We start from the raw sequence: 27421 nt of genomic DNA on the forward strand, positions 1-27421 counted from the left end.
TTCCGACTCTTGTGACTTTAAGTCATGGTGGTGCGCGTGATATCTGGGCTGGGTCGTTTCTCATGGGTCATCTGCTCTCTCTTCCCCTCCAGCCAAGAGCTTGTTCTCGTTCCTCCAGCCGGCCTACACCTACAGCAGGCAGGACGGCGTGGCCAACATCCCCATCAGCAGAGAGATCATAGAAGACGGACGCACACAAGTCACCTACCGCTCACGGGACCTCACAGCTAAGGACAAGAAGGTGAGAGCTGATACACGTACCAGCCACTTTCATCCAAAGCAGCTTAAATTTGATTTAATTAATTCATTAATTTGAGTGTTTCCAACTGGCATCATAATGTACATAGTAACTACATCATAGTAGTACTATATGAAGTGGTGGAAGTGCATTTTCTACATAGCTATCATATCGTAGGCCAGAGAACGCATATCAGTACAAGTGTATTTAGGGTAGGTGTGCCGTAGGTCATCATGAGGTGGATAACAGGAAAATCAAATAGATGAATATTGCCATAAAACAGTAAAAACAAGCAAATTTATGCTACAAGAGCATAAAACTGGCAAGTTTAAGAAGAAAAGAGCTCAGTTGTTGACAGACACTAAAAATAAATGTGTTTAAGTATGTAAAGGTGAAATAGGAACAGTTGCCGCCAGCAGCAATAAATACTGACCATCCAGTCCATAAAAGCTCACTTCCAACCCGCATCGTCCCACTGTGCTATAGGACTATATTACAGTGGAAGGAGACATGACTTATGGCCCTGGAGAAACCCAGAAGGTAGTGCCGGTTCGTCTGCTAGAGCTTGGGGAGAAAGATGGCCTCCTGGAGGAAAAACAAGTGAAGCAGTTTGTCATGGACCTCAGCAATCCACAGAATGGTGCCAAACTGGGACGCTACCCCAGAACCACTATCACCATCGCAGACCAGCCAGGTGAATGGATGCAGGAGGGCAACTGACATAAGCTAATGATAAATGGACATTTGTAAAATCAACTAGACAAACTTGACCCTTCATACAAATTGAGGATTACATAGCACCTCTCTCTCTTTTCTGCCTTGCTATCTCTCTCCCTCATCCTTTCCTTCTCTAGAGCCCAGCGTGATGATGTTCAAGAAGGGCACTCAGAATTTCACTACATCTGACCCAACCTACACGATCCCCGTGGTCCGCACACGGAACCAGGACAGCCCCGCCACAGTCAAGTGGCGAACCAAGAAGGCCCGACACTTTGAGCTCTCTGGGCCTCTCAAATTCGGTCCCGGGGAGTCTGAGAAGAATATAGTTATTGACCCGCGGGGTCATCCTGGCCCCATCCAACCCGAAACCTTCCAGATCGAGCTGTTTGACCCGAGTGGCAACGCTGCTGTAGGGGAACGCAAGACGACCCTGGTCAATGTCACTGATGGAGGTAAGAGAGACAGAGGAGACTATCACAGGTCACAGAAGCAAGAAATATATGGTTAAATCTTAATGCTGGTGGAGTATACATGAATGGGATGTTCTGCACAGTGGCGTATCATTTGTGCTGTCAAATCTACTAATTCAGCTGTCATGCTTAGTTGTACAACTATAGTGTTTTACACTTTCTCTTGACTTTATTACTGATGTGTCTGACAACCTCTTTCCCGATGTATTCATCTTTTCCATCCATCCCTCTCGCCTCTCCTTCTCAATCTTTCCTCTCTTAATTTCTGCTCTCTCTCTCTCTGTTCCCCTCTAGCTGGTCCCAGGTCTCCAGAATTTGCACAGTTGAATCAGCATTGCTCCTCTGCCGAGGATCGTCTCTTTTGTCCACTGAATCCCGAGGCCACTGCCACCGGCCCCAAGAGCATTCGCCTCAACTGGGACCCACCCTCTGGGAACCCCATGGGGTACACGGTGTGTGCTGGTGTGAATGGAATCTCTAAACAGTGTTTATTTGATGCCTGAAGCAATTAGCTTTAAGCCTTTAAGGGCTGAATCACTTAGCCTGAATTGCTAAACCTGGGTGACCACTGCTGCACTTTGAATAATATTTATTTAACCTGATGAACTTTGTTAGTACCGGCTGTGTCCAATGTCGCCTTTTCCATTATGACAATTACGGTAGACCAACACAGACCCACCAAATAGCCCACAAAATGCTGAAAGACTGCAAGACAAGGGGCACCTAGGTAGCATAGTGGTCTATTCCGTTGTCTACCAACATGGGGATCCTGGTTTGAATCCCCGCATTACCTCCGGCTTGGTCGGGCATCCCTACAGACACAATTGGCCGTGTCTGCAGGTGGGAAGCCGGATGTGGCTATGTGTCCTGGTCGCTGCACTAGCACCACCTCTAGTCGGTTGGGGCGCCTGTTCAGGGGGGAGGGGGAACTGTGGGGAATAGTGTGATCCTCCCACGCGCTACGTCCCCCTGGCAAAATCCTCACTGTCAGGTGAAAAGAAGTGGCTGGCGACTCCACATGTATCGGAGGAGGCATGTGGTAGTCTGCAGCCCTCCCCGGATCGGCAGAGGGGGTGGAGCAGTGACCAGGACGGCTCAGAAGAGTTGGGTAATTGGCCGGATACAATTGGGGAGAAAAAGGGGGGGAAACACATCACAAAAAAAGACGGTGCAAGACAGTCACAACAGTTTTAGGTATGTTTGTAGGCATGTCTCGTGCAAAATACATTAAAAATTATTGTGTCAAGGTTGGTCTACCATAATTGACATAATAGGTGCAACAAAATAAGGGAAAGACAGCGTTCGAGACAGGCGGTCAAAACAGAGTTCATCGGGTTAACCTTTTTACCTTTTGAGGCTCCGCATAGATCGCTGGAAGTAAACATTAAAATGATAAGGATTCAACTTGAACGTAGGCCTGTTATATCCAAGTACATTGTGTATGTGCTCAGATAACATGTATTTATTTGCCTGTGCCCTCTAGGTGAAATATTGGATCTATGGGGATCCAGAGAAAGATGCCCGGGTCTTGGACGTGAAGACCACTCATGCTGAGTTGACCAACTTGTACCCCTATTGTGACTATGAGATGCGTGTGTGTGCATATAATAATCTGGGCGATGGCCCTGATACCAACATCATCACCTGTCAGACTCTGGAGGATGGTAATTTTTGTGGATTCCCTTAATTCCCTAACCCTTAAACAGAAACATTAATCCATAATCAATTGACACGGAATGATATCATTGGTCCACTCGAGAGATTATAAATTAGGATTGTAAAATCAAGGTCAATTTATCTATTTCATTCATATCTAAAAAAAAAAACCCAAATATTAGTGAAGGTGCTTCACGTATTCATAAATAGCACGACAAAGTTAAGTAACTATGTATAAAATAGAAGCAATTTGAAATAAAATGGAAGCAATGAAACAAAGCAGTCACATAGAAACCAGGCGAGGTAAACCACCAGATAAATCTGTCCAATCACACTCGAGAGCCGCTCGAGAGCCAGCAGAGACTTAAATGTGTCTTACCAACGGGGCAGATTTAACAGAGGGGGGAGCTTATTCAGCAGTTTTGGGGCAGCAAATGTAGAAGCAAGGTCAGCCCTGGGCTTTAGATGGCAGGACAGACGGAAGCCCTGTGTCCGCCTATAAACATAAGGATCCTATCATGAGAAATGGGTAAAACTCAGCTCTCTTTTTACACCAACCCTGTCTTCCCTCCTCCTCCAGTGCCTGGCGAACCCGGCCGTCTGGCCTTCAACGTCATCAGCCCGACAGTCACTCAGGTCAGCTGGGCGGAGCCTGCGGAGATCAATGGCGTCATCACAGCCTACGAGGTCATCTACACGCCCATCGATGATGACATGAGTGAGTGATGGATGACCGTCCGATCCCTGATGAATAAACCCATTATCATCTGGAAACAGTGGCTTTGCCATAACCTCTTTCTTTCACTTCATCTGATGTGTGTTTCATCATCATGTCATAGACAACATTTTCAACATTCTTTTTCTCTCTCTCTCTCTCTCTCTCTCTCTCTCTCTCTCTCTCTCTCTCTCTCTCTCTCTCTCTCTCTCTCTCTCTCTCTCTCTCTCTCTCTCTCTATGTGTGTGTGTGTGTGTGTGTGTGTGTGTGTGTGTGTGTGTGTGTGTGTGTATGTTGTTGGAATAGCGCCATTAGCAGCCATAATACTGAGCAGTCTTCTGTATGTCTCTGAAACGTGTCCAAAATTGTGCCCTCCAATCCACAAAAGTGAAAACTTACTTCCTGGTTTGCCGATAGGCTGCATTGTATAAGAAAATATTAATATGAATAACAATGCTACATACCACCGTATAATGTAACATTCATATCAGCATTCTCTTAAACAGCGCAGTTTATTGGGAAGCCAGGAAGTAAGTTCTCACATGTATGCATTGTCCACCAGCGACAACACTGATGGACTCAATTTCAGCATTGTTCCAGACAAACACAGAGGCCTGCTTCATATTACGGCTGCTGCTATTGTTATTCCTACAATGTATATATAATGTTGAAAATCAGGATTTTTTTTTCTTCCCTTAAATAAAGGCCTTTTGGTGCTCCTCTCTAACATTGTGTAACTCAAAACACGCCCAATTGAAGACCTTTGGTGTTGGTCTTTTTTTCTGTAGAGCCTGTGGGAGCAGCGAAGAAGGTGAAGATAGACAATCCTAAAAAGCGTATGTTGCTCATCGAGAACCTCCAGAATGCACAGACCTACCAGTACAAGGTGCGGGCCAAGAACAGCGTGGGCTGGGGTCCCTTCAGAGATGCCACCATCAACCTGGCCTCGCAGCCTGCCAGACCCCTCTCTAGTGAGTATGAGGAAAGAACCATACCAAAACAGTCGCAATGAAATGCCATCCCAGACTGTGGTTATAACTCCATTTCTGAATCCCACACCTATGTTACCATGCTTTCTCGGCACCTTTCAGTTACCAAGGCTGATTCTTTTCTGCTGTCTGTCTTCAGTTCCCATCATCCCAGACATCCCCATTGTGGATGCGGAGGCGGGAGACGAGTACGACAGCTATCTGATGTACAGCAGTGAGGTGCTGAAATCTCCTTCGGGCTCCAAGACCCCCAGCGTCTCTGGAGATGGTGGGTACTGAGAAAGCAACACCACATACTGGTTGAAAGTGTAAATGCATGACGTCAGTGCCCTTTTCAGCTGCACAGCTTCGCTTTAAAAAGATAATAGGATGACCGTAAGGCGTCAACCGACTTTGTTAGACCGGTTGTTTCTGTAGTTCCCTAGTTTAGGATAGCGCTATACACTTGGATCTAGTTTCTCCATTTTACATTCATAGTCCTCCAGGGGATTTTGCTTCTCTTTTTCACTTCAGATGGACTTTAGTAGAAAAAGGGCTGTGCTTTATCACCATTTTAAAGAAAGAGAGATCGGGAAAGAAAGAGACATGGGGTCAAGTCTATATGATAAAGATGCATCTTGCATAATTCAATACAGATACAGATCACGCTAGAGAACGATGGGATGAGAGGGCATCCTTTCTCCCCTTTTCTCTCCTTTCTCCCTCTTCCCTCCCCGCTATTTCAGTTTTCTCCTGTTCCTCCAAAATGTCTGCAGAGGCTGATAGTAATTTGTCTTTTCACAAGGGTGACAAAAACACGAGGGGGTGACCTCCCCTCCCCCCATCTTTGTTCCCTGCCTTTACTCCTCTGTGTTTGTCACCACTGCCATCTGTTCCACATTTGTATTGGAGGCAATGCCCCAGCCAGGGTGTGAGAAAATCTGCTTTCATTGCATCCCCAAATATCTGCTGAAGTAGTTCTTTACAGTCACAAACGGCACAGCCTGCGCTCATTACATCTACCAGCTGTCCCCTGCATCTTGTGCCCATTTTTCATGCTCCTAGTCCGTCTACACCCTCCTCAGGGTAGCATGGCTGATGGGTAGATCTTAGGCACATATATCTCTTTATCCTTTAAAGCTCTCTTGACCATGTGAGAGCTGAAATATCAACACCATCTAGTTATTTATAGCTCCATAATAAAGTCAGTAATTGTAAAAACAGACAACAACAAAAAAGAGTCGCACCAAGCCATCGCACTATCCTTCCTACAAATCTGTCCTTCGCCTGCTTGCCTCTCGCCCCAATAACAAGGGTGGAAACATGTCAAGTTGGTGGGTTCTAGCCTGGATCTCCGTAAGGTGTCCTGGAGAAAGGTGGTGGACGTCATCCTCAGCCGCCGACCCAGCACCGACACAGAGACCAGCTCAGACGAGGCCCCCCATCCCGGCCAAGTGCACCCAGCCCAGCCAGGTGAAGACCCCATCACCACCACCATCGCCACTGCCTCCAGCTGAGCGACAGATAGACAAGCAGGCAGACAGCATGCCAGCTTACTGTGCATGGCCTGTCAATCACCTGGTGATGCAGCCGCTGTGTCTGCTGCCGCCTTCGTAATTGTGACCCCATGGGAAATGTAATTTGGCTAACCATTCAATGTCGGGCTTCACTCCTTGTCTTCTTGCCCCTGGCTGGCACCTATCTCATCTGTCCCCTGTACCCCAAACCTGCCCCCCCCCGCAGCACCTACCCAGAAAAGGGTGTGTACCGGCATCAACTGCCCCAGATCCAGTTGATGATCCTGGGCAGGCTTTTCCAGGTTGCCGGCCTCTCTCTGTCCTCTCTCCATCCCACTAGAGGAGGTCATGATCTGAAGGCAGCTTGTTGGGTATAAAGGCTTAAATACTGTACAGCTATTATATCATTTATATTCCAGGACACATTTTCTCACAGTTGCGACTTGTTTAGTAGGTGATTTCAAATGACTTCATGGTCATTTCAGAAAGGTTCGGCTCAGCACCGTTGTTCCCGTTTTCGTATTCTTCCTATAACCCTGGCCTCTCACGGTGCTGTGTTACAGATCAGATCATGAATGGGAAGTGGGACCACAATTTCCTGTTCCCGGGGAGCTCCACCTCTCGAAACTTGTCGACGTCGTCCTCCCCTATGTCCACCCTTAACTCCACCTACCGGGGGGCAGGGGGCTCCATGACCACTATGGAGACCACCACCTACATGTCAGGACAAGGTAAGGTAGTTCCCAAGGTTTTGTTGATGGGGAAAGTCTCATGAGCATGAGCCAATGGGTCACGAGCAGCCGTCTGTATCTATCTTAGACCTTACATCTGTTGGGGCTTAAATCCTTGTTGTGAAGGGATATAAAGGATTCCCAAAGAAGCAAGGAGGGAATGTGCTCATTCAATTGATTTTCCCATGATGTTAAAGCTTAGTGCCAAAAATACTAAGGTGCAAAAAGTGAAAAAGGATAAATGCTTCAGTTATCAAACCATCAAACTATCATCAGCATCCTACCACAGACTAGATAAACAACCTTATATAGATAGAACAAGGAGCAGGTTATATTGACCCCATGCGTTCCCAGGTTGGTTATCACTCAATATTTCATGACAATAGATCCTATATAGTCACTTGTTACCTTCATGGAAAAAGACGAATGTGCAGTTTTTTTTCTTTTTTGGGGGGGGGCTTTTTCCCCCCTTTCTCCCCAGTTGTACTTGGCCAATTACCCTATTTTCTGAGCCATTCCAGTCACTGTTCTACCCCTCTGCCAATCCGGGGAGGGCTGCAAACTACCACATGCCTCCTCCGATACATGTGGAGTCGCCAGCTGCTTCTTTTCACCTGACATTGAGGAGTTTCACCAGGGGGCCGTAGCACATGGGAGGATCACATTAGTCCCCCCAGTTCCCCCTCCCCCCTGAACAGGCATGTGGAACGTTCACATCCTTTCACAAAATGTTTTTTTTTTTTAGATCTACGCCTGTGAAAAACGGTTGATTCTGGTGTCCCATATTTGGTGCAACAGTCCCCGAGTATCGAACACCGTATGTCTTTGGATTTAATCTCCTTTTCTTCCTTCCCTGTAGGAAACTCTCTCTCTCGCAGACAGGACAGGATGATCGGTGGCGGTATGATGGAGGGCGGCATGATTGGTGGAGGAGTCCACACAAGGGAGGTGGTCATGAGGAAGCGCTCGGAGAACAGGGGCTACATGGATGAAAACATCCGGGACTCCATTGTCATGGGGGACGTGTCCAGCAAGTTTACCGACCTGGGTAAGGCTTAGCCGCTGACCGAGGGCAGCCGTCGCATCTCACTCGTTCTGAAGTAAACGTGAAAGGGACTTCCAAGCACCCTTCTGGTCAAAGGAAGGTTTTACTTTGGAGTAATAACTGAGATGCGCTGTTAACAAAAAAAAAAAGAGGTAGGCTTACCGTGCAGGTGCATGAGGCTTGGACATGTTTAGCGGTTGTGGGCTGCACAGCAGGCTTATCCATACTTTGCAGGAGCTATGCTGACTGTCGCTCCCTCCTCTCTACTCTCTGTTGCTGCTTATTTCTCTTTTCTTCCTCCTATCCCTACCTCTCCTTCTTCTATCCATCCCCCTTCTACATCGCCCTGCTCTTCTTCCACACTCCTACCACCCCCCCCCCTCTCTTTCTCCCTGTTCCTGTGCTCAAAGCGCTCGCAGGTGGGTTTGGCTACAGCGCGACTGAGAGCGGCAGCTCTCAGAGCCAGTTCGGCAGCTCTCAGAGCCAGTTCGGCAGCTCTCAGAGCCAGTTCGGCAGCTCTCAGAGCCAGTTCGGCTACAGCCTGTCTCAGGGTTTGAGGGCCCGGACCCACTCTTCAGAGGTCAACGATGCCTTGTTTAACCTTGACCGGGTGCTCCAGGGTGAGTCTGCAGCGTACCCTCTCACTTCGGGCATGTAGGCGCTAGACATGTTTGCAAAAACGCGTCGCACAGTGCTAGCTAGCAGGATTTGGAAGACCCTCGCAGGTTAATGCCTCATTCTAACCTCTTCAGGTTTATTCCCATCTGTTTGTCTGCCTTGCCTGTGTGTGTGTGTGTGTGTGTGTGTGTGTGTGTGTGTGTGTGTGTGTGTGTGTGTGTGTGTCAGAGTCTTGCCCTCTTTCGTGATCGCTCGCTTTAATGTATGGGTGTTTCTGTCTCCCCTCACTCCCATAACACTGATCATACATGTGTGTACAACCAGAGACACACCAGGAACACGGGAATGGCGGCCTTCCAGATACACAGTCCAATTAAACTGGAGTCTTACTTCATATTTTGTTCAATTTTGTGAGTGCTGAGCGCTGACATAAAGGGTTGTGTGAGGAAAAGCGCTGATGGTAGGGTGGTTACCCTTGTGTCCACGCCGCCATCAGAACAAATTTTAAGAACGATTTGAGTGTCATCACCCAAAAATCCCTGGCAACTCTTTCGCCTTCCCATTCAACATTTTCTGCTGGTGTAGGAAATGAGGATGAGGGAGCAGACATGTTGTCTGTTTTATGAACCAGAGACGCATCACAGGTTTGTGTCTGTTGATCCTCATCCTCTGCCATCTCTACCGCCTCCCCATCAGACACAAGGCTCTCCCCGGGCGTCCCAGACACCCCCACCAGGCTGGTGTTTTCTGCCCTGGGCCCCATGGCCCTCAAGGTCAGCTGGCAGGAGCCGCACTGTGAGAACGACATCCTGGGCTACTGCGTCCTATACCAGCTGCTCAACGGAGGTAAATCAAACCAACAATAAGTCAGTGCCACTGCACTGTCTTTGTTTTTTTCTCACTTATCCAATATTATATCAAACCAGTATTTTTGCATATGTGGAAGGTTCTCTCATATGAACAATTCTGAAATTTGGTGTGGAATGGAGGCATAGCTGAGCTCAACCAGAGATTACTGTGAAGCACCCCAGTGCTGACCCATGCTGCATCCTCTCTCTGTCCCAGGTGAGGTAAAGCGTATCAACGTGACCAGCCCTGCGGAGAACTCTGTGATCGTGCAGGATCTGCTTCCAAACCACTCCTATCTCTTCAAGGTGAAGGCTCAGAGCCAGGAGGGCTGGGGCCCAGAGAGAGAGGGAGTCATCACTATAGAGTCAGCCGTCGACCCCAAGAGTCCCCTCAGCCCTATGCCAGGTACTCACGCTGATTTGCTGCACCTCTCACATTCTCTTGCCATTTTGTCAAGACGTGAAACACCTCATGAATCTGGCTTCTAACCCACTCACTCGCAAACTGAGGAGTGGGGTGGCGGGTCTCGACCGCTAAAGAAATATTTGATATGCAAGTGAGTGCATCAAAAAATATACGCTTTAGGGCGTCCGGGTGGCGTGGTGGTCTATTCCTTTGCCTACCAACACGGGGATTGCCGGTTTGGATCCCACTCCGGGTTGGTTGGGCATCCCTACAGACACAACTGGCCGTGTCTGCAGTTGGGAAGCCAGATGTGGGTATGTGTCCTGGTCGCTGCACTAGCACCTCCTCTGCTTGGTCGGGGCACCTGTTCAAGAGGGAGGGGGAACTGGGGGAAATAGCGTGATCCTCCCACGCGCTACGTCCCCCTGGCAAAACTCCTCACTGTCAGGTGAAAAGAAGTGGCTGGCGACTCCACATATATCGGAGGAGGCATGTGGTAGTCTGCAGCCCTCCCCGGATCAGCAGAGGGGGTGGAGCTGTGACCGGGACAGCTCGGAAAATAGGGTAATTGGCTAAGTACAATGGGGGGGAATCCCCCCCAAAAAAATGCTTTTGTAAGACGTGAGAGTTTGTGTTCTTCAATTAACATTATACTCCTCATTGGCAAGAAAACTGGCAAAATACATTTTTTTACAGAGACGGCATTTACAGAAATGCAAGTAAGATGTGTTCAGACAAGTCATGCATTTGATAAGTTCTGAAGTGTTTCTCATGTGTCAGTTTGCTTTTCTGGGTTGTCAGCATGATTCAGATGAGCTACCTTTAGCTCTGCTGAACCGCTACACAAGCATGATGGAAATAACAAGCCAACACTGGACACAACAATTGCAACATGGAAATGTGCAGTCAGTACTGGACCTGCTTCAAATTACAAACCTAGGACAACGATCCTGTATTGTTCCGGTCATAGCGGTTGTGTGTTGTGTTGTTGTTGTTGTCTCTCCTGGAGCAGTATAGTATTTGCAGCCAATAGGGACAGCATGACACCGACTGGTTCCATCCCCACTGGTGCCATCCGTATAAAAAGATTTACATAACTATATTGCACCTTTGGTAAAAGTGGCCGCCTTATGTCAAGACATGGATTCAGTCTTAAAAATGATCATTGTGTTTTTTTATATCAGCAAAAACAATGACCCCGCTTTCTTTTTGTCTCCCCCATTCCACCCCTATATGTTCTCTCTTGGTCTTCCTTCCTCTTTTTTTCCCCCATTTGTTTTCTACCTTAGGGTCTCCATTTACTCTTAGCACCCCAAGTGCCCCAGGGCCCCTTGTCTTCACAGCCCTGAGCCCAGACGCCCTGCAGCTCAGCTGGGAGGAACCTCGCAAACCCAACGGAGACATCCTGGGCTACGTGGTCACCTGTGAACAGCTGCACGGCGGCGGTGAGACTGACAGAAAACAGCCCTATGAGGCGTCTGGGTAGTGTAGCGGTCTATTCTGTTGCCTACCAACATGGGGCTCACCCGTTCGAATCCCCGTGTTACCTCTGGCGTGGTCGGGTGTCCCTACAGACACAATTGGCTGTCTGTGGGTGGGAAGGCGGATGTGGGTATGTGTCCTGGTTGCTGCACTAGCGCGTCTTCTGGTCGGTCAGGGCGCCTGTTTCGGGGAGAGGGGGAACTGGGTGGAATTGGCAGAGGGGGTGGAGCAGCAACCAGGACGGCTCGGAAGAGTAGGGTAATTGGCTGGACACAATTGAGGAGAAAAAATGGGGGGGGGGGTCCACAAAAAAAAAAAGTTTTACATCCCTGTCAGTTAGGCTTTAAGCATTTCATTTACTAGAGAAGGGAATTTTTTTTTTCTTCCTGAACATACTTTCCTTTCTCCTCCAGGAGATGTGCGTTCCTTCCAGGTGAATGGGGATAGCAGCGAGACCAGTCTGACCGTCTCGGACCTGAGTGAGAACGTGCCTTACAAGTTCAAAGTTCAGGCGAGGACCACCCAGGGCTTCGGTCCTGAGAGGGAGGGCATCATCACCATCGAGTCTCAGGATGGCGGTAAGAGGAAGACCACTTTCGAGCAACTGATATTCCATTATTCTGTCAAGTCATAAACATGCGTATCTGATAATGAGTGTGTAATCCCAACAGGGATTTACAGCACCAGAGTTTGTGCAGTCAAACAAACAATAAGCCAACGACTTACGATACACCATCTTCTGCTCTTCTGTGTAGGGGCTTTGTCTCAGTACAACAGCCAATCGATGACGAGGAGAGACGTTTTCCACCTGCCAACGGAGGTCACCACTCGGACTAATGTCTCCAACACAATGTTCAATGACCCCTACTTCTCAGGTATGGTATTGCATATTCCAAATGACATAAACCTGTTATGGTATATGGGACACTATTTTCTGCCCTCCAAAACTAATTAACGTGTAACACCTCCACCCAAAACCAGTGCAAAGACACACACTTAACGCCAACCATTTTCCTCCCCCAGCGGACGGGATGATGATGACCACACAGCACACAGAGACCAGTGGCATGGTGACGCGTCACGTTACGAAGGAGGTGGTTCAGAGGAGCATCGTGGGAGGGACTTCCATCACGAAGAAGATCGAGAATTTCTACGAATCCTAATGCGTTGCGTGTCTTATCCATTTCCGATACAACCTAAGCGGGTTCAAATCCTTTTGAGAGTTTCTGATAAGGGGAATTTGCATCACAGTGTATACACATGAATGAATCGTGTGTGTTTTCACGCAAGTCTATGTGAGATTCTGCTATGTAAAAGATATCTGCCCCCAACCCCTGTTGAGATATATACACACAGATATATATAAAAACACTGGGAGGAAGACTGTCGGAGGGGCCCGGCGCTCAAGTCTGTTACACACTGTGGCCCATATCTAAACATGCGGTTCATTTCAGCACTCACGTTCCTTTTATTCCTGATATTAATCTGCCGCTTCTGTCGTATCGCAATCTGAAGTTCCTCCGCAGTACGCAAAATCTGTTGGCGCACCTCTCCGCTCATACTGTTGGTTTATATCTGATAACACACGCTGAGCTTTTTAAATCGGGCCAGCCCGGTAATCTGACCCTGGATCGGTAATCCCACATGACCTCTGCCTTCACGGCCGCCTGTACGGGTTAGGCAGGGCTGTGCTGCGCGGTAAAACCACCCAAATGACACTAGCTGTGTGAATGAAATAGGTTGGTGATGAGAAAAAAAAGGGAATTAGGCAGCTCAGACTTTGTATGATGCAGCCATTAGACACACATAACACGACTTTCCAGCCAATGAACCAGCGGTGTTACTCCGAAACGGCTATCCAGTGGCGACTGCTGAACAGCTGCGTCCATTGTTATCGTCCAAGTAGCTGTATCCCTAAGTGACCAAGGGTGAACCAGATGTTTTTTTTTTATTTCGGGGAGAATTTATTTATAGGTTTGTATTATATTAAAGTATGATTTTTAAAAATGACTGACTTTCCGAACATAGATTAGTATATTTAATGTTTAAGAGTTTTACCTGAGGACTTTTGTTGAATTTGATGCCAAATATCGTTCAAGTCTGAGCTTTGGGTAGTCTTTCCGACCGGCAAACAAGGGATGTAATTTTACCACGATGCACAAATCACCACGTCACACCCGATACCTTTATTATTACGCCATATTTAATATCTACGTGTACACTGCATCTACAATCCTTACTGTGTGGTACTTTCCAAATGGTTTTTTTTCCCAGCTGAAAAGCCAGGGGGGTTTTGTTTTGTTTTTTTGTGCGCTTTTTGTATGATAAACACTTTGAAAAATGAGGTCGTGTTATTTTAAGAAAGGGTTTGCTGAGACAGAAAGGTGGTATTCTGATCTATGTGTGTGTGTTATTTTCATACCGTAGTTTGAAATAAAATGCTGTCATCTCTGAAAATGCTTTGCGAAAGATGCTTTGTCAAAGATGGTGCGAGGCCTTGTACCGTGGGGGGGGGGGAGCTGTAACGGAGGACTGGATGAACTTCCTGTAAAGGCATCAGAAAACAGACACGATAAAGTATTTCTGTCCTTTTACACATACCCAGTTACTCCGTCTAACAGCGGAGCAATACTTTCCATGCATCGCCCTATTTTTTTAATCCAGTTATGACAACTCTGCTGCACTTAATAAAAACTTGAAATGAGTTTGTGTCAAATGTCAAATTGTCTCCATCAGGATGTACAACCGAGTGAGACAAGACTGACCCATTCCAGGCGTCCGGGTAGCGTGGCAGTCTATTCTGCTGCCTACCAACACGGGGACCGCCGGTTCGAATCCCCGTGTTACCTCCGGCTTGGTCGGGCGTCCCTGCAGACACAACTGGCCGTGTCTGCGGGTGGGAAGCCGGATGTGGGTATGTGTCCTGGTCGCTGCACTAGCGCCTCCTCTGGTCAGCCTGTTCGGGGGAAGTGAGTTTCCCTGGCGAAACTCCTCACGGTCAGGTGAAAAGAAGCGGCTGGTGACTCCACGTGTATCGGAGGAGGCACGTGGTAGTCTGCAGCCTTCCCCGGATCGGCAGAGGGGGTGGAGCAGCAACCGGTACAATTGGGGAGAAAAGGGGGAGCGGGCGGAGGGGAAGAAAGACTGACCAATTCCTATTTTGTAATTTATTTATATTTTGAGAAAAGCATTGCCATCACAATAGTGTGCACAGAGCATGTGAACATGAACAGAACTGCAAAAAAACAAAACTAAACAAAAAAACCCCAAAAAACAAAATGGTAATACATGACAAGAATGACCGCACCACGCTTGAGACAGAGAGGAGAGAAGTGTATTGAGAATTAGCTGTCGACATTTACCGTCGCCCGAGACAGTTTCTACATGGCCGCTGATTTGTGTGTATATGCAAATGATCTACACTGTTTAACTGCTCAGAAGCTTTAGAGGAGCTTGTGCTCACACACCCTTTCACAGTGCCCTCGCAAATTTAACAAGACAACGTTTGCCTCTTAAACAGGCTTCGATTCAATGTTTGGAATATGAAAAACAAGCAAAATATAATGAAGAAAAAAAAAGTATGACTCTTTTACAACCAATAAACAGTCACATACCCCTCCGGTGAAGGCAGAGCAGGAAGATGTGTAACTGCGGGATGATGCTCTTATCTCTTGTATGATAAGGCAGCCCATAAGAAGACCGTGTTCTACCTGTAACCCAGCAGGACTACCGAAACCGGAGTGAAACGAGCCGTGTTTGCAGCGCTGGCTCCAAACAAAGGCGTGAATTCATTTGGGCCGCTGAAGATCAGAGGAGCTATGCGCGTTAGACAGAGCAAACAGTTCAGTTCCATAGACAGGGTCCCTGGCAGAGACAGGGCGCCCGGGCATCTGCTGGTCTAATGACCAGGTCTTTGACCACCTCCACAGTCCCAAACACCGGGTACAACTTTTCCGTGAACTTCTCATTGTAAGTGTAGATGTGCGAGCGCTTCTCCACGTCGTAGAAGGACAGCTGGCCCTGCTCGTAGTCCAGGTACACCCCGACCTTCCTGGGCGCCAAGCTCCGGGGCAGCGGGGTGGCGGGCACCGTCAGCGCCTTCAGATCTGTGCCCCTCTCCAGGCGCAGCGTCAGGTAGCCTGTGTAGGTGTTGAGGGAGCGGTAGCCCTTCCTCAGGGCGGACACCTTGGCCACGCCCAGCCGCCAGTCCCGCTCGCCCACCTCCACCTCCCAGTAGTGGCGCCCGGAGGCGTAGCCCTCGCGGCCCAGGGCGCACCACCAGCCGTCAAAGCGTTGCGGGCGCCAGGGCAGGTCTTGGCGCTCCAGGCCGCAGCGCATGCGCTTCTCGTCACTTGAGATCACCAGGTCGGCGTTGGCTGTGTCCGAGTCCAGGGTGACTTCCTCTGCGGGGTGACACCGCGGGCGCCAAGAGGAGTAAGAACCACAACGTCGAACGACACAACAAAGAAAACGATGGCGGCAACGGGATTTAGAGAGATTATTCAATTTCGGGGGTTTTATTACGCGCCCTCTTTACGTAAAGTCAGACAAACGTGTGGGTACCTTTATTGTGTCTCTCCGTGCGGTCTGAAGGGTACATTGAACGGCGCGCTAAGCCTAGCTTAGCTCTTTTGCTGAATGAGCTCATTAGCAGCGCAGTAAAACCCATAACTGTCTTCTTCTGCCGTGGCGGAAGACTTGCTACAGAATGAGTAGTGCGTTAAAATAGTTCCGAATGTAAACTACTAATAAGACACGTTAGCCGATAACTAACGGGTCTGACCCTTTAACCGAGCGGTTAGTGACGTCGCCTTGTGGTGCGGTACACCTCGTTTCGAATCCCGCACTGGGCAAGAAAATAACCGGTTACCGTACCTTCGAACTGAACGCACAGATAATTATCCACAAGTTTGTCTGACTCTATGTGAGTAGGACTCATAGTAAAAACCCCAGAAACTGAACTATACCTTTAGAGCAAAATGGTTTTCATACCTGAAGCATCGCAGATCCAGCTCCACACTGTAAAAAAGCGTAAACGAAAAAAACATTTAAAGACTTCTTAAATATAATGTGGTAAGATGCATTTACATAAATTTCCCTCTAGTTTCTAGTCTCACTTACCACTGTGGGGAATGTAGCGGGCAGCATCTGGATGCAAAAAAAAAGAGAGAAAAGAAGAAGCTGGGATTAAATGGAGCCTGTGAAGCATTTCATTTACCACATATAGCCTTCTTTATGGACCGCTCCCTGTTTCCATGTGTACACTACGTCTTATAAAGTAATCAATACAGACTGGCTGTGATTCAAGCTACCCATCAGGATATTTTACTACGGCTAAAAAGATCAATTTACTTGTCGGCAAATTGATTGCTGACTGACGGCCATCCTCCACTGTTGCATGCATATCTTATTCCAGTCGACACCAGTTCACACAGTCACGGTTCTGTTTAACAACTCCCACGAGACCCCTCTCTCTCGCTTTTACTGGGATGATTTGACACTCTCCACTCTCCCTTCTATCAGCCGGGGGGCTATTCAAAACTTCACTCACCAATCCTCTGGCCTTTCTGCTTTCTCACCAGCCATTGCTTGGTAACATCCTCCTACACACACACACACACACACACACACACACACACACACACACACACACACATAGATATGCCCCCCCCCCCCAAAACACACCCACACACACAAGTAGAGAATGGAAGACAAAGGCAGAGCAGGCCAAGGTGAGTGGGTCGACAAGATTAAGAGATTAGCCACAACAATGTGTGCCATGTGTGTGAGCATTGTGCTTCACTCTGTTTAGACAAAGGCAATGAATGGCAACTTGGATGTGTCACACAAAGTTCCTCTAAATCCTTTTAAATAAGTTATTGCAATTCCATGACCTGTGACGACTTCAAGCCTAGGAGCTAATCCAGTCACTTCTTCAAGCCATTCTGACGGTGTGGTTATTGTTTGCGTTCATAAAACTGAAGTTACGTGCGTAAAGTGATTTTAAATCAGTGTGAAAACAGGGAAATGGACATGACAGACCTTGTCAGGACTGTCAGCGTTCAGCACGACCAGCATGACAAGCTCCATGGCTGGGAGCAGGTTGGGCAGACGGCCCCTCTTCCACTGAAATTCCAGGTCATCCAGCATCATCAGCACAGGCTCCCCTGGCCAGATAGTGGGCTACAGGGAAGGCAATACCAGCAAAATGTAAAGCTTTCAGCACAGCAGGAGTTCTTAAAACTGGCAGCGGAGGATTTTTTCCCCCCTATGCTATTTGCTGTATCTCATGAATTGAAAAAAAATCACATACAGTAACAATCCCATGGTCTTTAAAGTGACCCTTCACTCTCATGGGTGCTCAATAAGCATGATGAGAACAGCACGCCGTGAAAAAGCTGTTTGTGAAGGCCGGAGTCAGGCTTAATCATCTCTATCAGATGCTGGGTGTGAACTGGGTCAATGGGCTTGTCCTTAAGGTATTGTTTATGACTGTACCAAGGTACCAGAGAGAGAGACACAGAGAGAGAGAGAGAGAGAGAGAGAGAGAGAGAGAGAGAGATGCTCACTGATGAACTTGCACAGCTTCACATGTACCTCAGGCCTGCTTCTGGTCTCTCGTGTCCAGTCCATAATAATTCTTTTGTATTGTCCCATGTCGTACTCTCCCCCTGACTCCAGCATACTGAGAAGGTGACCCTTCCAGTCCTTCTTCCCTGGCTTCTCACACTGATACTCCACAGGGACGGTCCTTGGCTGCACACAAAACATTAACCTGTATGAACTCATCGGAAATGCGGGCAACTTGTAAAGTAATGGCCCAGGTGATCCTACCTCGAAACGCTCATGTAAATAAATAAATGCTTGTGTTTTACGTACAGACAGGCCACCGACATGTCGCTACCCTTTTTTTTTTTGGGTCATTTTGAAAGACAAGAGCAGTTTTCTGTACCTGTACTTTCTTCTCTACCACTGCAGCCCATTCCACGATGAAATCCCGACACACGTTGGCAGGCCACGTGTCCTCACTGGTCCAGATATGGGCCAGGACATATGACCGCTACGGTAAAACAAGGTACTGTTTAAGTTGAGTGTCCTTTTATATTTTGCCCGAACGTGTGTGTGATTGTGTGCACGTGTATGTGAGAGAGTGTGTGTAGTAGAGTTTACTTGGCACACTCGATTGAGTTCACGGGCCAGTTCCATTATGAATAATTGACTTTCCACCAATGGCTCTTTCCTTTCATGCCTTACTTTCTTACGTGACTCCTATATCAAAGACAGAGATGAAATGGAAAAAAAAAAAAAAAAAAAAACTGAGAAAACGCCATGCTCAGAATCTTGATAATGTGTTTTACATTTTTTTAGTTACATAAATCTCAGGTGCGGATAGATAGGAGGACCTACTACAATATACACAATACGTAAATCCATCCATTATCCAAGCCACTTATCCCAACTGGGGTCACGGGATGCTGGAACCTATCCCAGCAGTCATTGGGCAGCAGGCGGGGAGACACCCTGGACAGGCCGCCAAGGCCATCACAGGGCCGAAACACACACACACACACACACACACACACACACACACACACACACACACACACACACACACACACACACACACACACACACACACACACACACACACACACACACACACACACACACACCTAGGGACAATTTAGTACGGCCGATTCACCTGACCTACATGTCTTTGGACTGTGGGAGGAAACTGGAGCACCCGGAGGAAACCCACACCAACACGGGGAGAACATGCACACCCGATACAGAGAACCACCTGGGATGACCCAATATGTAAAGTCCTTGCTAAATAAACCGCAGTGTTTGTGGGTGCACACGCAACGGTGGGCGTCGTTTGTTGGTACCTTGAGTCGGATCTTGAGCTTTTTGGCCGGCTCGATGAGGAACTGCAGGCAGTCCTTCATCATGTTGGCAGCTGCAGAGAACGACTGATGCCGCTGTGGTACAATAATAAAAAGCTTTAGCACACTGGCACTCATTCTGTCAGAGCTGGACCTGAACCGCAGCTGACTGGACTCCTATAAGCCCTCCAGAATTGATGAGCGAGCAGAAAACAGTCTTTTATGAGAGGTGGGAAAATACGTCTTTGCCTGTGGGAGTGTGCTAATGTGTGTGCGTAAGAGAGACAGAGAGACAGAGAGAGAGAGAGAGTGAGAGAAGGAAATAAAGTGCTGCAGAACTTTTATCACTGCTCTGTATTGAATGTCTTTTGGCGACACTTTAGGGGCCTACATTCACATACTGGCTTCGCAGGAGCAAGCTTCGCAAGAGAAAGCTTGCCTTGGAAGGAGAGAGAGAAAGAAAGACAACTGATTGATGCCCTCCTCAGGACAAAAAGAGTCAAGGTGCAGAGACTGAAATTGCAGTTATCTGATTTTACACTTGTGTGTGTGTGTGTGTGTGTGTGTGTGTGTGTGTGTGTGTGTGTGTGTGTGTGTGTGTGTGTGGTTGCACACCACCCTAATCATGGCCTTGAAATGGGAAATTTATTCCGGGGAGATCTGAGCCAGCAGTTTGCAGCACTTTTTACAGTGCTGCAGGGGGGGGAAATCATTCAACCCATCACTGGTGATTCAGCAACCCGCCCTCGCACACCAGTTTTGATGTGCACTATAGGGATTTGCTGTTCGCTCTGTAGTGAGGGGAAGGTGGCAGAGCCAAAGGATGAGGCTACTGACTTTCCGAGGGGAAAAGAGCAGCGGTGTAAGGGAAGTCAGACAACAGGTGTCAACGTTTCCCTTTGAAAATATCCATCTTGTCATGTTAGGCCTTCAGCAATTATGGGAACTCAATTACAATGGCGCGGGTCATTAACAGCATACGCTTAATGAGTATTTATTTTTCCACTTTATTGCTTGGCGTTGTAATTGCTTTATCCTCTTCGCTGAGGGGGACGTTATGGCGAAATCCTGCTACTGAAGCAATAGACCTTTTTTTTCTCCCCAGCAGCCCCCCCTGATGAAATAGTAGGTAAACACAGGAGTTACTAATCACATTAATTAAGGCTCTGGACCCAAACAGAACAGAACCTTCATTAATGTCATTAGTAACGCCCGTGCTGTGGGAAAGGTCAGCTGAGGGCTGGCACCGGGGCACGGGGCACCAATAGTGTGTAAAAAGTAACCAAAGTCTGCGGGATTACCTTCAGCCCGCAGAGGAGAGCTCAGGACACGTGTCGCAGAGGGGACAGAACACGCTGAGCTCTGCCACTTAGTGAACGAATTACATCCACCGGGGGCAAATTCCGACAATGCAGGTTTCAGAGGGACAGACAATAGCGGTGGAGCAGCAGCAGCATAGCGCCAAACAAACGGGGGGAGAGCCGTGTTTGCTCAAGAGCTCCGGTTTCAAACCATAAAACTTGTTTTGAAAACGTGGATGGCATGAAAGCGTGAAGGAGCGCTCCGGTGCGAGATTAGAGGAGGAGTTGGCGCTAATCCATCTGGGATTAGAGCCAGGGCTCTCGCTGCACACAACCTTAGAGATTCTATATTAGGGCTCAGGAGGAGCACCCTCCGCCTCCAACTCAGCATCAAAACAACTGCACACAGATTAGCAGGGGTAAAAGGTTACATTTCATAGTAAAAAAAAAAAAAAAAAAAAGACCAAGGAATGGCATGCCTCTGGGTTTTATTTCAGAAAGGCATCTGATAAACCAGTATTCATAATGCGCATTGGTGAACGTTCATACTGACAATCTGGAAAAAAAATACTGTCAAAACAGTTCATGCAATGCTGATAATAATAATAGCAAAGAATATTCATTATCAATCTTTTCAAAGTGTGCACAAAAATCATGAAACGCATCCAAACCCCCCCCCCTTTCACTAAACCGCATGCCACTGCCTCCGTTTAACATGCAAACATAGCCAGAATATGAATTTGGCTATGATTTGGAAGTAGAGTTTGCGCGATACCCCAGTCCTACCTTGTTATGTCTGCGGTATCCCTGATCTCCAGATGACCGCGCGTTGTTTCTCTCTCGGGGTTTTTCCACCAAAAAAGTCCGTGTAATGTAGTTTAGCGCCCCGGCATTCCGCACAGATGCGCAGCCGCCCGCCCGCCCGCCGCTTCAGCTGCGTCAGGGAAAGTGAAAGTGAGGCATCCGCTCCGAAGCGGCGCTCCGGCTCACGGCCGCGACGACGACGCGGCGCGCTCATCGCCGCTCGGCTTTTTCCGCCGGGATGCAATTCGGATACAAACCACGAGGGGCCGCTACACCCCACCCATCGTGTAAACCATACCTCGTTACTGTTTGCTATGAGGGTCCGGTACAATCGTGGAAAAGCACTGGCTGGCGCAGAGCGTTTCAAGGGAGAGGCTCGGCCAGTATTTCCCGTTTAAAGATTTTGTCGATATCGACTTGAGAGTTGTGTGCGGGTACCAGTCCGTGGGGAAGGTGTCTCAGTATGTTGCGTTATTGATAATACGCGGAAGTGTGTGACAGTGTGTAACGCGGCGTGTGTGTACGTGTGCGTGCGCGCGTGTGTGACGGGAATCGGCGCTCCTTCAGCAAGCAATATGGCCCCCAAAGACCCTCTACTGGGAACACTGAAAGGTAACAGGCGTAATGTCTTGCTTTGCGTTTGGTTCGGATTTGCGTGTCGCTGTCGCGTTGACCGGTGACTGACTGTTTTGTGGCTCCATTCCTTTACCCGACCCACCATTTAGCTTTCATCACAGGGTTCAGTTTCCCTCTGGGAAGCTCAAGCCTTACTGTAATCGGCGTTATTCACACCTGATGCATTTTGTGTTTCACAGCCTGTCACGCCCAAGACGATATACATGAATTCCCCACGACATTTTCAGATTCCAGGTTTCATGGGAGATTATTAGATTAGTTGGCTGTACATGTAGATTATTGCCAACATCAGCAAGAGACAACACCGTCACCCCCTGTCTGTCTCCTGTTAGTGTGTATCCTGAATTTACAGTCATTTGGAGAAATAGTGACGGACAGCAACCCACACCTGGCCTCCTGTTGCGAGCTGCTTGAACTCGTTCTCAGGAAAGGACTCCATCGTAAGTGACTGAACAATTTCCCTCGCATGCAAAACATGTCATTTAGTTTGGACGCTGCTGTCTTTTTGTGTGGCGTGAGACCAGTTGTGTTATGATCCGGCTGTTTGGGTGTGCAGAACCTGTATGGCTGTGTACTTGTATCTCTACATGTCTGGATCCCCACTCAGAGCCGGTGCTTAGCCTGGTACACAGAGACTACTGGCAGTGTTTTGAACAGCTGCCCCAACAAGACACCTGTGGCAGGTATTCCTGTTTATCATAGTCAACTATATAGCCCAACACAGTGACAAATAGCCCACATACATGTGTTGTTGTCGTTTTTTCTTCTTCTTCTAATTCTGTGACAATTACACAGTTCTCACTAGCAATTACTACATGATAAACGTTAACCGAGTATGATTGAGCCTTATTAATACAAGATGCATAGAAGCAGACACTAATCAGTTTGGATGTTTAACATTTGTATTCAACCCTCAGATGGTAAACCAAAGGATTCTCTAGTCGCTGAGCTGTTGCGGTGCTGTTCTGTATTTGTCTATAGGCTGTGTGCTGTGTCTTTGGCTGTTGAGCAGACCAAAGTATGCAGGAAGCTCCTCACAGCTCAGGGCCGCGGTCGCTATCTCCTCAGGCTAGCCCTCAGCCGCAAGACCTTGCAGCAATTCATCACACACCTACTGCACACACCAAGAATCATAGAGGTCTGCCAAGCCGACTTTTTTTCTTTTTATATTTGATTTGTTTGACAGATAAGGTTCACTTGTTACACCAGAAGAACGGTGTGCTGCATAACTGTATAGGTTGAGCATGACACTAATGTCAACATAATTGTGGCCATTCATGCTGAAAAAGTATGTACTTATGATAGTCCGCATTATTTTAGAGACATGAATGGTGTGTGTTATAACTCATTGATGTGGCTTAATTCAATTCAGTAATGCAATAACTATCTGTTTATATCGATATGATTTTCTCCAGTGGTACAGCCCTGCTGTCTCAATCCTTAGGAGCGAGGAATTTGTTGGTGAGACGTTTTAAACTGTCGGACTGTTTTCGCCAAGTCATTGGCAGCTCTTTTGTGCAAATAAAGCAGTTTTCGCCACATGCCCACAGCAATCCTGATAGTGAGATCTCCTTCCTCTTTCAGAACCTTTCATTTCATTGCTGCGGGTTCTCTCTCAGATGGAGTTCAAACCGAACATGGAGGTAAGACCAAATCCACGCCTGCTGAGAAAATCTCTGAACCATATTCAATTCAATTCAATAGAAAAATATAGAAAGCGTTATATTCCAAAACATCCAGGATTGGGAAGTTTAGCCATCTGAAATCTCATCAGTCGATATATCAGCAAATAATTCTATCATCAAAAACAGTTATTTTGCTGGCAAGGCATCAGTTCCTTAACCTTAACAGTAATCCATAGTGGGCTCAACTTTAATGCAAGTAGTCCTTCTGATCAAATAGTGGTTATCTCTTTTGTGAATTGAAGCAATATGTATTTGAAGTAAAGAAACATTGAAAGCTGTAGTCTAGTAATGTCAAGAGCTTTATATTAACATCTTGTGTCCCCTCGACACAGAACTGCAGTTTTCTGGACGAGAGCTGGCTCCTTCCAGTAAGACACAACAATTAGGCTTTTATTCACAATGTTATTGCAATGCCAATACATTGTTATGTGTCCGTGGTAAATGTGTTAATCCACGGAGAAAGGTCACAAGTAATTCAGATGGCATGAGCGAAATGAAACCCCACTTAGATGAAATGTGAGATAAACTTAGCCGGTGATTTGTATGTTGCTGACTTGACCTGTGTTCCCAGGTGTGTGAAATGTATGAGACGGTACCCTGTCGGGAACTAGGAATGGTACTAAGGTTGGTATTCTTCTTTCTTTAAATGGTGTCTTTCTACCCAAAATGTTGGTCCCTATGTATGTACATCATTCTCTCTCTCTCTTTGTCTCTGTCTGTCTGTCTCTCTCTCAGGTACATAAGTGGACGTGTCTTTGTCCTGGAGCTGCTGCCAGGTAGTCAGGCTCAGGCAGACAAGTTCATCTGTCCGGGTGATGTCATTGATGAGATCAATGGAGTCTCCCTGAGAAACTCCAGGACTGGGCAGGTAAGAAAACCTGCACAAGTCTAAAAGTCTGGCAATGGTCAAGACCACCACATTCAAAAACTGAGATGAGGTCAACACTGGTGGCTGTCAAGACCTTGGCTTGTAGTCAAATCTTGAAGTACGAACAGGTGTTCTGAGAAAAGATGTATCAGATGTTTTTAAAATACAATGCTGCCAATATGCTATGGTGGAATGTACCTTATACAATACCTTTGACTCACTGTAAATCTTGGGCAATAATATCACAACACGAACAATGCCAAAAGTAAGTCACCTCTTTTGTATTTCATTTTTGATTATTTTCAAATGTAAATTATTAAAGTAATGTTTCACATTGTCTCAGCAAGACTCTTCAGACCAATACAGGACTAAAACAAATGGGCAAATTAGCAAAGACCGAGAGCATAACAAGAGATCCCCGTTGTAATCCTTTTATAAAGTCCTACAGACAGAAATGGGGAAGACCAGAGTACATTCCCAGTGTGAGAAAGTGAACAGCACACCACACCCTTGATAAACCTGGTGCTGCATTTGCATAATTGGGAAGTCCTACTGCTCTTACGATAATATTTACACTCCCTGATGGATCATTGCAGATGAAGTTTGCAAAACACATTGTTATCATAATTTTCAGTACTTTAGTCAACACACACACACACCAAAAAATTATAATATATTTATTTATTTAAATATATAAACTTTGTTGAAAGAAACACTCAGCAACAGCGGAGGTGCTCAACAAGGAGTAAAATAATCCAGAGTCAAAGTAAATTCTTTATGAGACAGTAAAGGCCTGTTTCATGCCATAAGCAATCACCTCTCATAAAGAATTTACTTGACTCACTGGATTATATATATATTTAAATATATATATATACACCCCCCCCCCAGGCTGGTGTGGTGCTATCACAACTTAGGGGTCACCCCCTGTCCATCCGTGTGCTACGATGGAGAGATGGGAATGGTGCTATGTATCAGCCACTCATCAAACTCCTGCGGGCCCTGCAAGTGGAGAACCCCACTCTGCAGCTTGGGCCCTTTTCTCCTTGCTCTTCTTCTTCACAGCAGCCAGCGAGTGAGGACAAACGGCCTTCTCCGTCACAATGTCTCATAGAGGGAAGGCAAGTCAGTCTCTACATCCTTGATGTGTAAATCGTATGGACAAACTGCATGCTGAAAGAATCCAGTTCTGATCAGGAGAAAATGTGAAGCTGGGTGTTTTGAATGCTACTTTCAACCCAGTTTTGTCTCTACTTGCAACACACCTTATGTATGCTATTTTTGGCATTCATTGACACACTGAACCGCCTCTTCCCAGCAGGATTGTGTACATTGTGCAGTTCTTGGGAAAGGCAAACATTGGAATGGTAGATATTTGCTTGTGCATTACAATTTGATGTACCGTGCCATGATTTGTTGTGTTGTTCTCTATTATATCCAATGTCCTTATGACTTTGAAATGTCCTGAGAAAGACCTACCAAGTATGAACCATTTATTCTTTCCCTCTAGTGTGGTAGCACGGAAGTGTTGCAGCATGCAATTCCACAAGTCCTACAGAAGAACTTGCCTATTAAGGTAAGAGTGCAATTCTCTGCCAGAAGACATGTTGGAAATAACACGCATTGACCATGACCATCTTGTACACGCCTCAACTTAGTATCACCAGCTGCTGCTCAGTTAGTGTTATTTTCCCCTCAGGAAGTCCTCTTGGACATGAAAGAAACACATCTGACGTGTATAGAAAAAAACAGTAAAACGGTGAGATGGTTTGAACACTATCATCTTCGTGCATGTCATCCTTTTTAACTGGGATAACTTAGACGATCAATTTCTAGTTAACGGTCAGGTTTACCCTCACACTATGAGCGGTGAATGGCAGAAAATCATGCCAAAATAATTATTTTAGTTGTGCTACTTGTTTTTTTCCCCATCAGGAGCTTTTCCAGCATCACTATCCAGAGATCTCATGTGTAGGGAGGTATGGTCAGCCAGACTATACCATATTTGCATTCTGCGTTGTGTAAGTATTCAAGAGCACATAAACACTAACATCTTTATATCAACCTTAGACATCTGCTGTATGTGGATTTGGGTAAAGTTGAATTGCAAGAACAGTAAAATCATTGTAGGCATTATAGCAGCCAAGGGTAGTCTGCAAGTGCAGTGAAATCAAAGGATGCTGCGAGTTCCTTTGTCACAGCTCCATGGAGACATGCAGTGATGCAACCCCCCAGTAGTTAGCACCAATATCATTGGCTCAATGCAGATGTCATCTAAGCATGTGATTGGTTGTGTTCACAGAGACTACCCAGAAACCCCCCACTCAACTGGATTCTGCTGCGTGGCACTCAGAGCCGGCAATGTTCACGAGTGCAAAGAGATCATTTGCCGCATTGGTAAGGCTGCTGTCAACTACTATACGAACAGAAGTATTCATCCGGCAGTCTATATTTGAAGTAATGTATGCTTTTGCTTTACCTACAGCTACTGGTTTCAAGCACACAGAACTGTTTGTATGACAAGGAATCACTGGAGATCACCTTGTGTCAAACATGCGTTTCTGTAATCTCACTCAGCCAATGCTGTTTTGTATATAAACAATACCCATGTCAATAAAAATGGAGAAGACCATGTACTCTTAAAGACCTTTAATAGAAAGACATGACACCACTTCATAAATAGTATTAAATGTAGCTGCCAAGATTTTTATGTTGGAAAAATAACATGTAAAAAGCAGTCCAGAAAAATACAGATGGGTCTGTCATGCTCCTTGCTCTTGTGGTCAGTTTCACTGTATAAAATACAATATGCTGCCACTACAGAAAC

At 46.8% G+C, this 27421-nt stretch overlaps 3 protein-coding genes across 7 annotated transcripts in view; 2 read left to right on the top strand and 1 right to left on the bottom strand.

The window, feature by feature from the left end:
- itgb4 (integrin, beta 4) overlaps positions 1-13348 on the top strand; it is a 32161-nt gene extending 18813 nt beyond the window's left edge. Inside the window, exons 26-42 of one of the 2 annotated variants that reach the window (XM_056296826.1) lie at positions 93-241; positions 725-932; positions 1093-1410; positions 1723-1880; positions 2912-3092; positions 3665-3802; positions 4588-4770; positions 4928-5056; positions 6848-7015; positions 7875-8063; positions 8471-8680; positions 9375-9524; positions 9744-9932; positions 11222-11377; positions 11828-11992; positions 12170-12289; positions 12438-13348. In XM_056296826.1, coding sequence (XP_056152801.1) covers positions 93-241; positions 725-932; positions 1093-1410; positions 1723-1880; positions 2912-3092; positions 3665-3802; positions 4588-4770; positions 4928-5056; positions 6848-7015; positions 7875-8063; positions 8471-8680; positions 9375-9524; positions 9744-9932; positions 11222-11377; positions 11828-11992; positions 12170-12289; positions 12438-12577 — 2951 coding nt within the window. In that variant the 3' untranslated portion in view covers positions 12578-13348. The remainder of the gene's footprint in view (positions 1-92; positions 242-724; positions 933-1092; positions 1411-1722; positions 1881-2911; positions 3093-3664; positions 3803-4587; positions 4771-4927; positions 5057-6847; positions 7016-7874; positions 8064-8470; positions 8681-9374; positions 9525-9743; positions 9933-11221; positions 11378-11827; positions 11993-12169; positions 12290-12437) is intronic. The other variant, XM_056296827.1, reaches the window with a different exon arrangement.
- Positions 13349-14575: 1227 nt separating this feature from the next.
- On the bottom strand, positions 14576-19438 carry zgc:194990 (uncharacterized protein LOC568410 homolog). Its single transcript, XM_056297677.1, has 9 exons — positions 19304-19438; positions 18585-18683; positions 18367-18474; positions 18012-18170; positions 17457-17597; positions 16966-17017; positions 16536-16562; positions 16407-16433; positions 14576-15817 (listed from the first exon to the last, which is right to left on the bottom strand). Exons 1-9 carry the CDS (start codon positions 19436-19438, stop codon positions 15258-15260), a joined length of 1308 nt encoding a protein of 435 aa, XP_056153652.1. The 3' UTR covers positions 14576-15257.
- Positions 19439-21736: 2298 nt separating this feature from the next.
- si:ch211-250n8.1 (uncharacterized) lies at positions 21737-27219 on the top strand. Of its 4 annotated transcripts, none has more exons than XM_056296648.1 (16): positions 21737-22017; positions 22374-22481; positions 22649-22724; positions 23023-23179; positions 23457-23502; positions 23626-23684; positions 24059-24094; positions 24298-24350; positions 24462-24594; positions 25486-25715; positions 25916-25961; positions 26105-26170; positions 26294-26353; positions 26530-26615; positions 26897-26991; positions 27080-27219. In XM_056296648.1, the coding sequence occupies exons 1-16, from the start codon at positions 21981-21983 to the stop codon at positions 27112-27114; spliced, it is 1323 nt and encodes a 440-aa protein (XP_056152623.1). In that variant the 5' UTR covers positions 21737-21980; the 3' UTR covers positions 27115-27219. The 4 variants fall into 4 exon arrangements, with proteins under 4 accessions (XP_056152623.1, XP_056152624.1, XP_056152625.1 ...); XM_056296649.1 differs by having other exon boundaries at positions 25660-25715; XM_056296650.1 differs by having other exon boundaries at positions 25663-25715.
- Positions 27220-27421: the final 202 nt, after the last annotated feature.

The sequence above is a fragment of the Lampris incognitus genome, chromosome 17 (genome assembly GCF_029633865.1).
Source record: "Lampris incognitus isolate fLamInc1 chromosome 17, fLamInc1.hap2, whole genome shotgun sequence".
Taxonomy (NCBI): Eukaryota; Metazoa; Chordata; class Actinopteri; order Lampriformes; family Lampridae; genus Lampris; species Lampris incognitus.

Excerpts from the sequence above, each read along its gene's own strand:
- zgc:194990 (XM_056297677.1), bottom strand. The coding sequence starts at position 19,438 with ATGAGTGCCAGTGTGCTAAAGCTTTTTATTATTGTACCACAGCGGCAT. Across the intron at positions 18,684-19,303 it reads AGCTCAAGATCCGACTCAAG|GAGTCACGTAAGAAAGTAAG; the intron begins GTACCAACAAAC and ends TCTTTGATATAG. Across the intron at positions 17,598-18,011 it reads AGACCAGAAGCAGGCCTGAG|CCCACTATCTGGCCAGGGGA; the intron begins GTACATGTGAAG and ends CCTTCCCTGTAG.
- si:ch211-250n8.1 (XM_056296648.1), top strand. The coding sequence starts at position 21,981 with ATGGCCCCCAAAGACCCTCTACTGGGAACACTGAAAG. Across the intron at positions 24,095-24,297 it reads ACGAGAGCTGGCTCCTTCCA|GTGTGTGAAATGTATGAGAC; the intron begins GTAAGACACAAC and ends CTGTGTTCCCAG. Across the intron at positions 24,351-24,461 it reads GAACTAGGAATGGTACTAAG|GTACATAAGTGGACGTGTCT; the intron begins GTTGGTATTCTT and ends TCTCTCTCTCAG.